This window comes from Antedon mediterranea, chromosome 5 (genome assembly GCF_964355755.1).
Source record: "Antedon mediterranea chromosome 5, ecAntMedi1.1, whole genome shotgun sequence".
Taxonomy (NCBI): Eukaryota; Metazoa; Echinodermata; class Crinoidea; order Comatulida; family Antedonidae; genus Antedon; species Antedon mediterranea.
In genome coordinates, this window is record NC_092674.1 from 21954686 (window position 1) to 21968016 (window position 13331).

The following is a 13331-nucleotide window of genomic DNA, read 5'->3' on the forward strand; positions in this document are numbered from 1 at the left end:
ATATTGATGGGATATTTTCCTGTTTTTCACAATACTTGGACATTTCTGTGGTAGTCATGTAATACTGTATGAATAAACCAAGGTGGCCATGTGGTGTTTTATGCAAATATGAAAAATCACGTGGGTAGATTATGGTTGACTGCACATATCCAGGTCAAGTACTTTCAGATTGTAAACAATTCTAAGCCGCCGTTACTCAGCAATTTTTGTTAACAAAACTATACCGCACCTAGCTTTTAGGTTCATTTCAGATGATCAATGTTTTGAAAAGACCTTTTTCGTCGACAAGTTCAGTAATGGCAGCAGTCAAAAGCTACGATTATTTGGTTATCGGTGGTGGATCGGGTGGCATTTCTAGTGCACGCAGGGCTGCAGAGTTTGGTGTTAATGCTGCGGTGATCGAACACAGCCGACTGGGAGGAACATGTGTAGGTAGCCTAGCTAGGCCCCTAGTAGGCCTAGCCAAGATATCATTGTTTAAATATAGTTCAAAATCCTTAGAAAGCGATATATAGTCTGAACCTAGACCCCTAGAAAAAACTAAACATAAACTACAGTTAAATCCACATTGTGATGGAGGTAGTACTACTACTAGGCCTAGGCCTAGTACTACTAGGTAGGCCTGTCTGTAGTAGTAGGCTTACTAGCTAGGCTAGGGTAGAGGTAGGCTAGGCCTACTACTAGTACTAGTCTACTAGAGGGTAGGCCTAGCTAGCTAGGGCCTAGGCCTAGCACTAGCAAGCAAGGGATTCACCAAGCAAGGAGGGTGGGTGGGTGGTGGTGAGAGGGAGAATGAGGCGATTTATTATTATTAAACACTGACTGGACCTTTCATTTTTTCAATTTTGGAACAAATCTAGACAATTTGCTATGGAAGGGATAGGCCTAGTTGATAGACGAAATCGTTCGCAATAAAATCATCTTCCAGTATTTTGTATTAGTAGGAACTAGGCTAGAGAGCGCCAGAGATAAAGCTTCATTGTTGATATCATCTTACACTGGGTTACACTGGGTTTACCATAATAATTAATGTATACATTTTTAGTGTAACAGTTTAAAAGTACTGATGAGTACAGCCGATTCACTGAACTTTGCTTCAGTGCCTCCACACAAACAGATAATGGCACATACTAATTATTTTTTGTACAGGTTAATGTAGGATGTGTACCAAAAAAAGTAATGTTTATGGCTGCAATGCAGTCGGAGATGCTGCATGATTCAAAAGATTATGGATTTGATATTGAGAAGAAAAGATTCAACTGGAGGTATGAAGTTACCCACCCGAGGAGTCTTGTAAACCTACTACAGGGCGCCTAAAAGCCAGTGAAATGAAGTGCTAATTTTATGTCCTATCTTTTGCATTACAATTTGTGGGCCCCTTGAATACGCCTCTGTACTAAATTTTACCTAATAAATAATGCAGCTAAAAGTACATCCGTGAAGTGAATGATCTCTGGTAAATAACATTTCTCAAACCCACATCTTGCATCATCATAATCATTATTATCATGATAATTATCAGTTACTTTTGTATTATTTTGTTTGAATCTTGAAGTTTAAATCTGTGATTTCTCCTAATATTTACAGAATCTTTAGTATTATGATTCCAACAACAACTCAATACTTATTTCACTTTACTCAATTGAAAATACTTTAGTACTATGTTAAAAAAGTGATTTTTAATAATTGAAAAAAAGAATTATAGCAACTGCTGGTACAACATCATTTTACAACAAATGTATATTTTTTTTCAAAGTAAAATAAAACAAAGTCGTGATGCGTATATTGTACGGCTAAATGGAATCTATGACAAAAACCTGGGAAAATCAAAAGTTGACGTGATTCGTGGCCATGCTTCATTTACAAGTGACCGATGCATTCAGGTCGGTGATCAGCTCTACACTGGTAAACACATTATGATTGCTACGGGAGGAGAACCGGTTGTACCTAATATTCCAGGTAAATAGTTTTTTTTATTACTGTAAACTAAACAAAATCTATCGTATGTGAAATTTGATTCCTAATTTCAAAACAACCTCTAAAAAAATTCCCATGCATCATGGTCATGGTTAATCCCACTAAGAGGCAACACAAGGACGTTAAGTGCAATGCAAGTAATTTGACCAATCGGAAGCAATTGATTATCTAAACTGTTGCTTGTCAAATTGCTTGCGTACCTGTTAATCTCTGTCTACACTATCAAATTTTATGTGCCAATAAAATGTGATTTGCCCATATAAGGACATGATAATGGCATATCACTACCATATTTGGACACATCACACTAGTTTGATAGTGTGGACAGAGCTTTAGTTTAACATTTTCAAAGAAATGATTGATCAAATGTTGTTTTCACAATATATTAGCAATAGGCCTAGTAGCAATACAAAAAAGCCTTTTATATTTTCAATATTTCATTAAGTATTTTTATTATATACAATTATAGTATATATATTTTGGGATAATTTAAAAATATTATTATTTTTTTACATTGTTGTATAAACAGGAGCTGAACTTGGTATGACAAGTGATGGCTTCTTTGAACTAGAAGATTTACCAAAGTAAGTACAATTTATGATTATTACAATTTTAAAGATTAATTCAGTCTTTAAGGTAAGATAATAAGATTATAAAGCGCACATATCCACAAAGTGCTTAATGCGATTGTGAAAACCATGAAAAATACTAACTTTGAAACTAAAAACAATAAAACATTTTGCAAAAAAAAAAAAAAACGAATAAAAGCAGACCAATCGAACCCACATCACTGCTTCCGTTTACCAGCAATTTAAGGTGCACAGACCTGCCAGTTCATTACTCACAGGTGTTCTCAGTAATGTGGGTATCTAGCTAAACAATAACCTTACAAATTTCCAAAGGCAGCAGACAGCAGATGTGTCTTAAAAGCACTTTTGAACATATCAGTAAACTTGCTAAATCTAATATGGGAAGGTATTGCATTCCAGAGACGAGGTGCTGCAACAGCAAATGACCTATCACCCCATGAATGCCTGGACCTAGGCACAAAAAGCTGTTGCAGACTAGACCCAAGATTGCGAGCTGGCGCATGCCTGACCAGCAAATCATGGAGGTACTGCGGACCTTCACCATTTAATTTAGCTGCGATTTTGATATTAAAATAGCTTAACCAACTTTTATTGACACATTTTGAACATATTATTTTCATCTCAAACCTTGTTTACTTCAAAGGTAAATTCCAAGAACATTTTGCCATCATTCTTTTCACAGAAAAACTGCAGTTATAGGAGCTGGTTATATTGCTGTCGAATTAGCAGGCATATTACAAGAACTAGGAAGTGATGTTTCTTTGTTCATTCGAAAAGAAAAGGTAAAAAATATCTATGAAAAGTAAATACGTTTACAATTACTTCATTGTTAGATTCATCAAGGTCACATTTTCAGTGGTTGAAGAGTGAGATAATAATGCCTATAGAAGAGTCCTAAACACCACACTCCACGCAATGCTATACATAGTAACAAACATGCTTAACACTGTAGAGTACTAAAAACCTAGGCATGCCTGTTACTATTATGTATAGCCTTGTGGTGTTTTAGGACCTGAAGTACTGTATGCCAATTAAGAATGAACTAATATTACCATTAGATTCTCACACACATACAAAAAAATCATATTCCTCATATATTTTCATATTGAATGACATGACTAATTTATTACAGATATATTATCCCACTCACTCTCTCACAGTTCATGGATAACATTATATTCAGTATTGTAAATCTGTTTTTTTATTTTTAGTCTTTTTTATTTCCCAGGTTTTGAGAAACTTTGATAGTCTGATTAGTGACAACTGCACAGAAGAAGTAAAGAATTCAGGAATGAATTTAGTAACCAACAGCACTGTAAGTATGCATAATCTACTTGAGGAATACCTTAGTATAATTGTTGGTATTTACACAGTGTTAACATACTAAGCATAATCCAACAGGTTAATAAAACAAACTATAGCAAAGAATATCCACCCAAAATAAATAAGTACAGGTCTATAAGTATAAATTAATTGATGCACCTTTTAGATACTGTAGATCTCTACTGTTTGTGTCTAATTAATAGGCATAAAAAAAAACTTTTTAAAATGTGAACGTCATTCATTTCTCTGTTGTATTAGTTAAGCTTTAGAAACCATAATCTGTATCCTGGTTTGGTTATATGAGGTCAAGGTATATATATAGGCATTACTTTAAAATATTGAGCTGTAGATTGGCATGTGATGTAAATACAAATAACAATCACTATTATACCCAGTGTATGCATGCACTTCAATTTGGGCAAGCTCTTCAGTTTGAGTATACTCCCCGCTGTGAGCATGCAGCCCAGTGTGGGCTTGTACCCCGCAGTAGAATCGGACCCCAGTAAGGGTATTCACTCGGAGTAGACTTACACCAAAGTGTGCACTTTTACCTGAGTGTGGACTTTCACCCCAGTGTGATCAGGCCCTTGTGGCTTGTACCCTAGTGTTGACCTCCTCCTCAGTGTGGGTATGCACCCCGTTGTGGGCTTCAAAAATAGTGTGGCCTGGACCCCCAGAATATGTACATAGTGTAGGCTACACTCCATGGATTTTCAGTTGCAGTGTAGCAATCGAACGTTTTTTGGTATTAATGTCTAGATTATTTATTATTATTTTTTCCAGTCTGTTTCCTTATCAAAAGAGGCTGATGGTAGTCTGACGTACACTACAAGTCGAGGAGCTTTTGCTGGGTTTGATTGTGTCATTTGGGCAGTTGGCCGCACACCTAATACAAATATAAACTTAGATAAAGTTGTAAGTGCATTATTTACATATATTACATAGCCTATGTAAATACGCTAACGTGATTGGTTGAAACTGCATCACATGACTACCGCTGCGAGGATCGTAAATCGTATATATCCTCGAGAACGATGATATTGACTGTGTAATTTTCGCGTAATTATCGTGTCCCCTGTTATTAAACATATAGATTCTCGAGTACGATGATATTGACTGTGTAATTTTCGTGTGCCAACACTCGCGTTGCCGATAAATAAACAAAAGTCATCTACTCGATCTTGAACTCGGGTGGAATTGTCACTCCATCGCAAGACAACGTTTCATCCGCTGGGCCACGGAATTTGCTTGAAGAAATTAATCTTCTAAACTATTTAAGCTATGCATACATAGCGCCCTCATTTGTTATAAGTCCACCCTAAATGTGATGAAACACCGTTTATGATTGGTCAATACTCACGGTAGTAACCTAGTAACTAGTACGCGCTGAACATCCGGTGATTCGGCTCCTCGAAGATCGAGAAGACGACGAATTGTTTATTCGGCCTACCTGATTATAATATTATTATTAATAGGCTTATTGATGGAAATTCTTCTGTTAATTTAAACGACCTAGGCCTAAGTGAATATTTTATTGCCAAGGAATCATTAATTATTATCTGTATATTATTCTTCGCAAGGTAAGGTGTCTAGGCAGGCTTGTTTTAAATACAATACAAATACTAGGCCTAGTATAAGGAGGCCTAGGCCTAGTAGCTAGCCTAGCTTCACCCAACCCAGCAGACTTGTTCTTGGCTATATAATATAACAGATATTGCCTTTTATATCGGTTAAATATATGATTTGACATCCCCTCGGGAATGATATTAGGTTCTCGGGGAATATATATTTCCCTCAGCTGGCGCTTCGGGAAATATATATTCCCTCGAACTTAATATCATTCCCTCGGGGATGTCAAATCTTATATTTAACCTCTAAGCAGTCAATATCTGTATAATATACCCAGGTGGAATAATTTATACAAATTCCAAACCACCTGGAATTAATGCAGATTTTTTTAATTGGCCCTTGAAAATCAAGCCTGTTTCTTGAATATAATGAGCACTTTTCTTGTGGCTGTCTAGTAAGGTAGCAGTTTTTATAGTGTTGGTTGCAGATGATCAGGAAGTGATGTTTTTGAGCCTCCTACGTCTATTTGCTGTAGTCTACCTGTAGGTCATTAATATAAGTTTGAAAACAAAATTTGAAATTTAAGGACATAGGTCAATGGCAAATGGATCAGTTGAAAAGAAAAGTCATGGCAAAATGATATCGTGTCTTTTTTTTTCTTGCACAAATGTAATGCAGTATTATATATTTATAATGTGCTTTTTACCGATATCATTTCTCAGGGTGTTGAGCTTACAAGTAAGGGTGACATCAAAGTTGATGAATTTCAGAACACAACTGCAGATAAGATATATGCACTTGGTGATGTCTGCGGGAAGTTCTTGCTCACCCCAGGTTTGTGCATATAACATTTGATTTTATTTATATTTTCTTATATTGTATAAATTACTTTGTTCATACACATTGATCATGAGATGTGCAATTAATAAATAAACATTTTTTTAGTTAGTAATTTTAAGGACGGAACTTAAAGAGAAAGTAAATTCTCACCGTTATTTGAGGTCACTCAAAATGTTTTTCTGACTTTGACTTAACCTTCATCTTCCTGATCTTGAAATGTAGGAGCATATACAACGAACAAACACCAATTTCACAAATATTTAAAGTTGGTGACCCTTCTAAGACAACAATAAAATTTACAAAATGCATGTTTTACAGCTGGTTTATTTACTCTATATGAAAAAGTGGGTGTTCAAAAAATTCTGTGGTTTCTGTACCACAAACATTTATAGTAACCTTTGACCTGTACATCACCAGATGTTCAGAAAATTAATTTCATTTGACCTATGAGACAGTGAAATGATAAAGAATCGGGATTGGTATGCAAGAATGTTGCTTAGTCATTTTTACTGCTCATCAAGCTGTTTGTTTTAAATAAATAACTAAATAATCTATGTCTGGAGTAGGGGACAGTCTCTCTGTGTATGCTGATTATATCGTGCACAGTAATCTAAATTTCTTCAATTCTAAAAATGTGGACCACAAAAGTACATTTATTCTAGATACCTACATTTTGTCAATACAATTTTTCTTCAGTGCTATTCATTTCGCAAGATAGTATGAACAATATATATCTAGACTAAATCAAAATGTGTAGAATATGTCTACAATAACTATTTTATCATAGTAGTGTAGTAGCCATTAAAGATGTATTGTCCCTTGAAAAATAATTCTTAAACATTTTGTTGTTGAATATGTCATTTTAATGTCACATAATAGTTATCCACTTTGAACAAAAATTGGATCAAAACAAATGTATTTACCTGAAAAAAGCAAAAATAAAAATAGTCAACATCTGCCAGCTAATGGATTTTTGGTTGAATTTAACCATTTATTTTGTCATTTTATAATTGAAAACATTTGTTCTCGTTTTTTAGCCCTCCCCAAACTTCGCTCAATAAAGGTACTTTTTTTAAATTTTCAGTTGCAATTGCTGCAGGTCGTAGGTTAGCTCATCGTCTATTTGACAACAAATCTGATTGGAAGTTAGACTACAGTAACATCCCAACAGTTGTGTTCTCTCATCCACCAATTGGAACAATCGGCATGACTGAAGGTATGCGTTTGTTCTTGTTTCGTTCATAAATACGTATATACTTAAACATTTAACTTGCAAGCATTAGTACATGTTATCTTTTTTTAAGTGTTAATAAAAGGTTCAATAAAAAGCACATTTTATTATTCAAAATTCAAGATATTTTATTGGTCCACTTAAAAAGAAATTCATTTTGCTGGGCATAATTAAGACAAATTGCCAAAACGCTATAGGCCCATGTCACATGTATTGTATTCACATCCAATCTAAAGGATCTTACCTAAGAATATGTCATGCAAGTACATCCTTAAAGTTACCATTGTGCCACTCTCACAATTTATTAACTCCTTCCCTCAATGAATTTGTAATCATTAAATAATAAAACTTCATTCAAACATTTAATAAATGTATGGTTTTAGATAATAAAAACTGTTTGGAATACAATATTTTAAAATGTATCGTACATTGTAGTATTAGGTATTTTGAATTATGTATGGTAAGTACACATGCTTTTGAGATTTCGATCCAAGTCGGCCCTAAACCGTCTCGGCCAAAGTCAAGTCGGCCCCAAGTCAACTCGGCCTCAAGTCAACTCGGCCTCAAGTCAACTCGGCCTCACGTCAACTCGGCCTCACGTCAACTCGGCCAAAAAATAATCGGTCTACTCGGCCCTGTTAAAGTATGGAATGCAAAAGGTGCAAAGGAAAGGGATTGATAAAATAATATTTCTTCACATTTTTTTACCTATGAATAATTCTGACTTTTAATGAATATTAATGTTTAGACAATAATACATTTAGCAAAAAAAATAAGAAGGATTTCACCAACTTTCCTTTATTTACGTTTAATAAAATTTCAAATTGCACACATTGTTCTGAAATTGCGCATAACAAACAATTGATTAATAATCTAGCATTACTATTATTAATGATTACAATATGAACATTTGGATAATAAATAGGAACACATTGTAGGCCCAATAATGATGATGCACGTACGTGGGCGCGTATGTTCGTTCGTGCGTCAAAATTCAATAAACATGTCCGATGCGAGGACATTTATTAGGTGTAATAAGATTGTTTGGTTGGATTGTTTGGTTGAATCATTGAGCTATTAAATAATGTTAACTCCATGGTTGAATTACGCTTAGATTTCTTCAGTATATGCATTTGATTAGGCGACAATCTGAAACCAATTCGTAGCTGCGCCTTGGGCAGCTATTTCAATAACTACAACTGCTACGTGTTTTCGCTGACCGGGGATTCCCCTTTTTTAAAAACGCAAATCATGGACAAAAACGATATGTTCAATCATTTTTCTATGGCCAAATGGTGGAACCATATAGCTTCATGGTGGGACGTAGGCCTACGTCTTAGATTTACTAAAATGTGGTACCTGCACGTGTTTTTGTAACACGCGGGTACTTCTATTCATATCGGCAATGATATCATTTTTTTATATGAGTATTTTCTTAATTCTTAATATTTTTAAAGAGTGGATAGTAATAATCATAATAATATTAAGCACTTTTTGCGTTCCATAATTTATTGTGGACGAGTTGACCGATTAGTTTTTGGCCAAGTTGACGTGAGGCCGAGTTGACTTGAGGCCGAGTTGACTTGGGGCCGACTTGACGTGGGGCCGACTTGACTTGGGCCGAGACGGTTTGGGGCCGACTTGACCTGCACCCGCTTTTGAGAATCATCTAAAAGTTTGTTTTTTTTCTAGCTGAAGCTAAAGCAAAATATGGTGAGGATAAAGTTAAAGTATACAAGTCAACCTTCACCAATATGTACTTTGCAGTGACCGAAAGAAAGCAGAAAACGGTGATGAAGTTGGTGTGTGCTGGGCCAGAAGAGAAGGTTGTAGGCCTTCACATGCAGGGCCTAGGGGTAGATGAAATGCTACAGGGGTTCTCAGTGGCGATTAAAATGGGAGCAACAAAGAAAGATTTTGACAATACAGTTGCTATACACCCCACCGCTTCTGAAGAGCTAGTAACTTTACGTTAAAAGAAGTAGTGAAAGACTGTGTTTTGAGAATTTAAAAGCTCCGTCTACACTATCAAACTTAATGTGACCCAAAAATGTGATGTGCCCATATGGACACGATGACATCATATCACACTTTTTTTGTCAATATAGTTTGATAGTGTAGTCAGAGCTTTGATACATGCTATCCACATAGGATAGTTCAGGATATTTAATTTTGAATGCATTCATTTGTACTGCCTTAAAATAATGTTCAAAAAGCACAAATATAAAACTTATGCACCATGAAAAAAAAATCTTATTTAACGTAAGGATTTACGGTTACTGCATAAAATATTTCTTCTGTTACTATTTTGTGCGACCAGCATAACAAATGTGTGACAGTTCAGTGGGTACACCCTCTCTGCTTTGTCAATGAAGCAAAACAATCTGACTGAATAATTAATCATAAATGCAAGAATACTGTACTTTTCGATTTGTTTACAATTGAATCATGTTATCAGTATTGTGTCACATGTAGTGGTTCCAGTGTAAACATACCTTTACTGGAAAGAGGATATATTTTGAAGATATTAAAATGACTGTGTATTAATCTTTTGATAAAATAATTATTATTATTAACACTGCACATAACATAAATTTCAAACAAAATTCAGTACTTTATAGAGTTTAATTTATCATAAATTGTATTTTTTATAAATGTTTATTAGATAATAATAGTAACATTCCAAAGAATGATAATGGTAAATGGTAGTTGTGAGTGAATTGTAATGCCCTTAGTCTGTCATTTTGAAATGTATACATTCCATGTATAACATTTCTATTGTTTATTATACAGTGTAAACCATTATATTAAACAACATTGATAATAACCACACTTATATTTTGTTAGTGATAAAGCAGAACGAACATAATACGAACATAATTGATAATGTTCTTGCAAATGCCTTTTTCAGCTCACTATGTCGGTCGGTCGGTTGGTGTAAATCACTAACTCAAATTTGAGAACGCGACTGCAGCCATGTATATGACCTTGTTTACATAAACAATAGACATTTTAAACCCGGATCTACCATTTAAGGACTCTTTTTCCTTATAAACGAATGGTGACTTCACTGAAAGAAAAATGTTGTTAACGATAGGCCTAAAGCAAAACGAACACATTTTTTTTTTAAAGTGGTGCTACAGGGATTGTTTGATATAGATGTTATGAGATATTAATGTCACTGATTTTCAATTACATATAAACGCTAATTGGGTTAAGTTATTTAAAAAAAATATATTTTCCTTTGTAAAACAAATTCAAATTATATATCTAAGAAAAATGACTCAAATTGACATACGGTAAATGACAAGTCAATTGTTGTGAATGTTCTATTTTATAACATAAAAAAAGTCATGTAGCACCACTAAGGCGGCTTATTTCATGACGTCAATGTTGCAAATGGGTTTTTTTTTACATAAACAATAGGCATTATAAACCCGGATCTACCATTTAAGGACCCTTTTTCTCCTCTTTCAACGATTCGTGACGTCACTGAAAGAAAAATGTTTTATTCTCGATCAGTTGATAATTTGCTTCTTTTTATACGATCGTGTCTTGGTTCATTTGTTCTTCGTTTAAAAATATAACAATTATCAACTAATAGCTAGTTTTTACAGGCGTGATGAATCATACATTATTTCTGTTTCAATCGACGGTAATTGAATTCGGGTCTAACATCTAATTTTCCATGACTCTGTTGTGGAATATAGAAAATAAGATTAAGGAATTTTCTAGTGCGTTAGAGGAGAATTCCGTAGAATTATCTTCACTCATTTCCAAACGAATAAACATAAATAAACACATTGGAATCTCTAGAACTCAAATTGCCTAGCAAGCCAAATTAACTAACTTTCTATTACTATTAGTCTGGCTCCTTTCCAACAAATCATCGATTAAGTTAGCTATCCAGTTGTCTTTTTTCTCGCCCCAAACCAAACATACACGTGCTAGTCAAATTGGAGATGGACCACATATAAATAAACTAAATGTGTATGCTGTAACGAGTATCCGGGATCAGCCTAATGATTTTCTACTCAGACTAGTAAATTAAACTATAATGATCGGCTTTGTGACAATTTGTCTGAATTGAAACAAACCAAACTGGTACCGGTAATCGTTTAATTGCGGAATTAATTTGCCATGACTGTCATTATTAGTAATGGACAAAGATTGTTAAAATGCAACAAACTTGTATTAATGGACATTGTACTCGAAATATATGACTACATTTAAAAACACTTTAGCGTTGAAGAGTCCATTCCAGAAGGTATTTCTCAATTTAATTGAGATATCTCTGTTAATAGAGATATCTTTATTAATAGAGATATCTTAGTTTTTAATAGCAATACCTCTATTAATAGAGATATCTTTAAAAGTTTAAAAATAAGATATCCTATTTCCGAATAAATGACAACTTGGCGCGCCATACATTAGGCCTACTACCACCAGTACTTTCAATTTGACATAACAAAGCATGGCATAACAGTCAATGTTTCGCTATATTTTTGGTCAAATTAAAAGAACTGGTCTACTTTGCTATTATGTTTACTAGTCCCTAGATGTTGTAATGGGTCTAGACATGAAAGGAAGTTTGTATAATAAACATACACTTTTCATTTGGCAATTTTCCATGGTGTAGTAAACTTAATGAAGTTTTCCTATCAAACACTAAATATAAACGTGTAACCTTCTCAATTCATTTTTACTCAGACACAGACAGTCACATAGTAGTAATTTATAAATAATTAGGCTACCGAACATAAATAAACAAGAAATATTTCTTATTACAAAAAAAACGGCGAAAAAACGACTTTATGACTAACAATTTTAATCATTGTTATTTCTTCAGATAAAATGGTTTAATTATTTTTGTTTAACAATCAGTAGTAAACATTTTGTGTAAATATTATCATAAACTAATCTACAGTATATGTAGGCCTACATATTCCAGCGTAGGAGCATCGACCTATCTAATTTATCGGTCCATGGTAAGGAGCATTAATTACTCCCTAATTTGACCAGGCCGACATGTATGCCTACTATCTAGCCAGGGATAGCGATGCAACAATAAAAGTTAATAGCATACATTGCCTGTTGATATTTTGTATCAATATTAAAATAAATAAAGAATTATGAAAATCTGACATATAGTTTCGAAATATAGGGTCCAAAACATCGCCAAAAATAATCATTTTTAGCCACGAACGAAGTAAATAAATTGCGCCCACAGTAGCCAATTGTATGAACTTTAAAAATTACGGTTTTTAGTAATATATTTTGTATATCAACATTGAAAAATTCAATCAAATATGATATTACCTGTTTATAAAATAAAAAAGAGTGTTTATTTAAACTAAAATTCAAAGAATACATTATTTTCCCGTGTGTTGGACATGCAGTCCTCAGTATATCGTGACTTGATTGACGTCAAGTCAACCAATCAAAGGGCGATAATCCCAAATCGTTCAACCGTGAGCCCTCATAGACTCTCTTTTCTCAGAAATTTGTTGGGTCCAGCAGCTTGGACCTATCAATTAATCGAGTTTACAAAATATCGAAAATGTCAGCCGTAGATTTCCGCTTGATATAGCTTCTGAATGAGTAGTCCTCTGGGGATATAACTGGCTAAAGCCGCGGCGCGAAAATCACTTTTTTAATCGTGTTATAACTTTTAGCAATGCACATTATTACTGATGTTTGAAAAAAAGATGTATATTCTGACATCGGTCGTCAGAAAGAGAATATAATAGACTATAGTTTTTACTTCCTAAATAATATTCCATTTTTTTTTGCAAAGGGGC

At 34.2% G+C, this 13331-nt stretch overlaps 1 protein-coding gene across 1 annotated transcript; it reads left to right on the forward strand.

The window, feature by feature from the left end:
• Nucleotides 1-180: 180 nt before the first annotated feature.
• LOC140049563 (glutathione reductase, mitochondrial-like) lies at nt 181-10693 on the forward strand. The gene is made up of 10 exons (XM_072094467.1): nt 181-428; nt 1150-1265; nt 1757-1959; nt 2507-2561; nt 3250-3349; nt 3796-3882; nt 4674-4805; nt 6182-6293; nt 7384-7515; nt 9223-10693. Exons 1-10 carry the CDS (start codon nt 252-254, stop codon nt 9504-9506), a joined length of 1398 nt encoding a protein of 465 aa, XP_071950568.1. The 5' UTR covers nt 181-251; the 3' UTR covers nt 9507-10693.
• The last annotated feature ends 2638 nt before the right edge of the window (nt 10694-13331 follow it).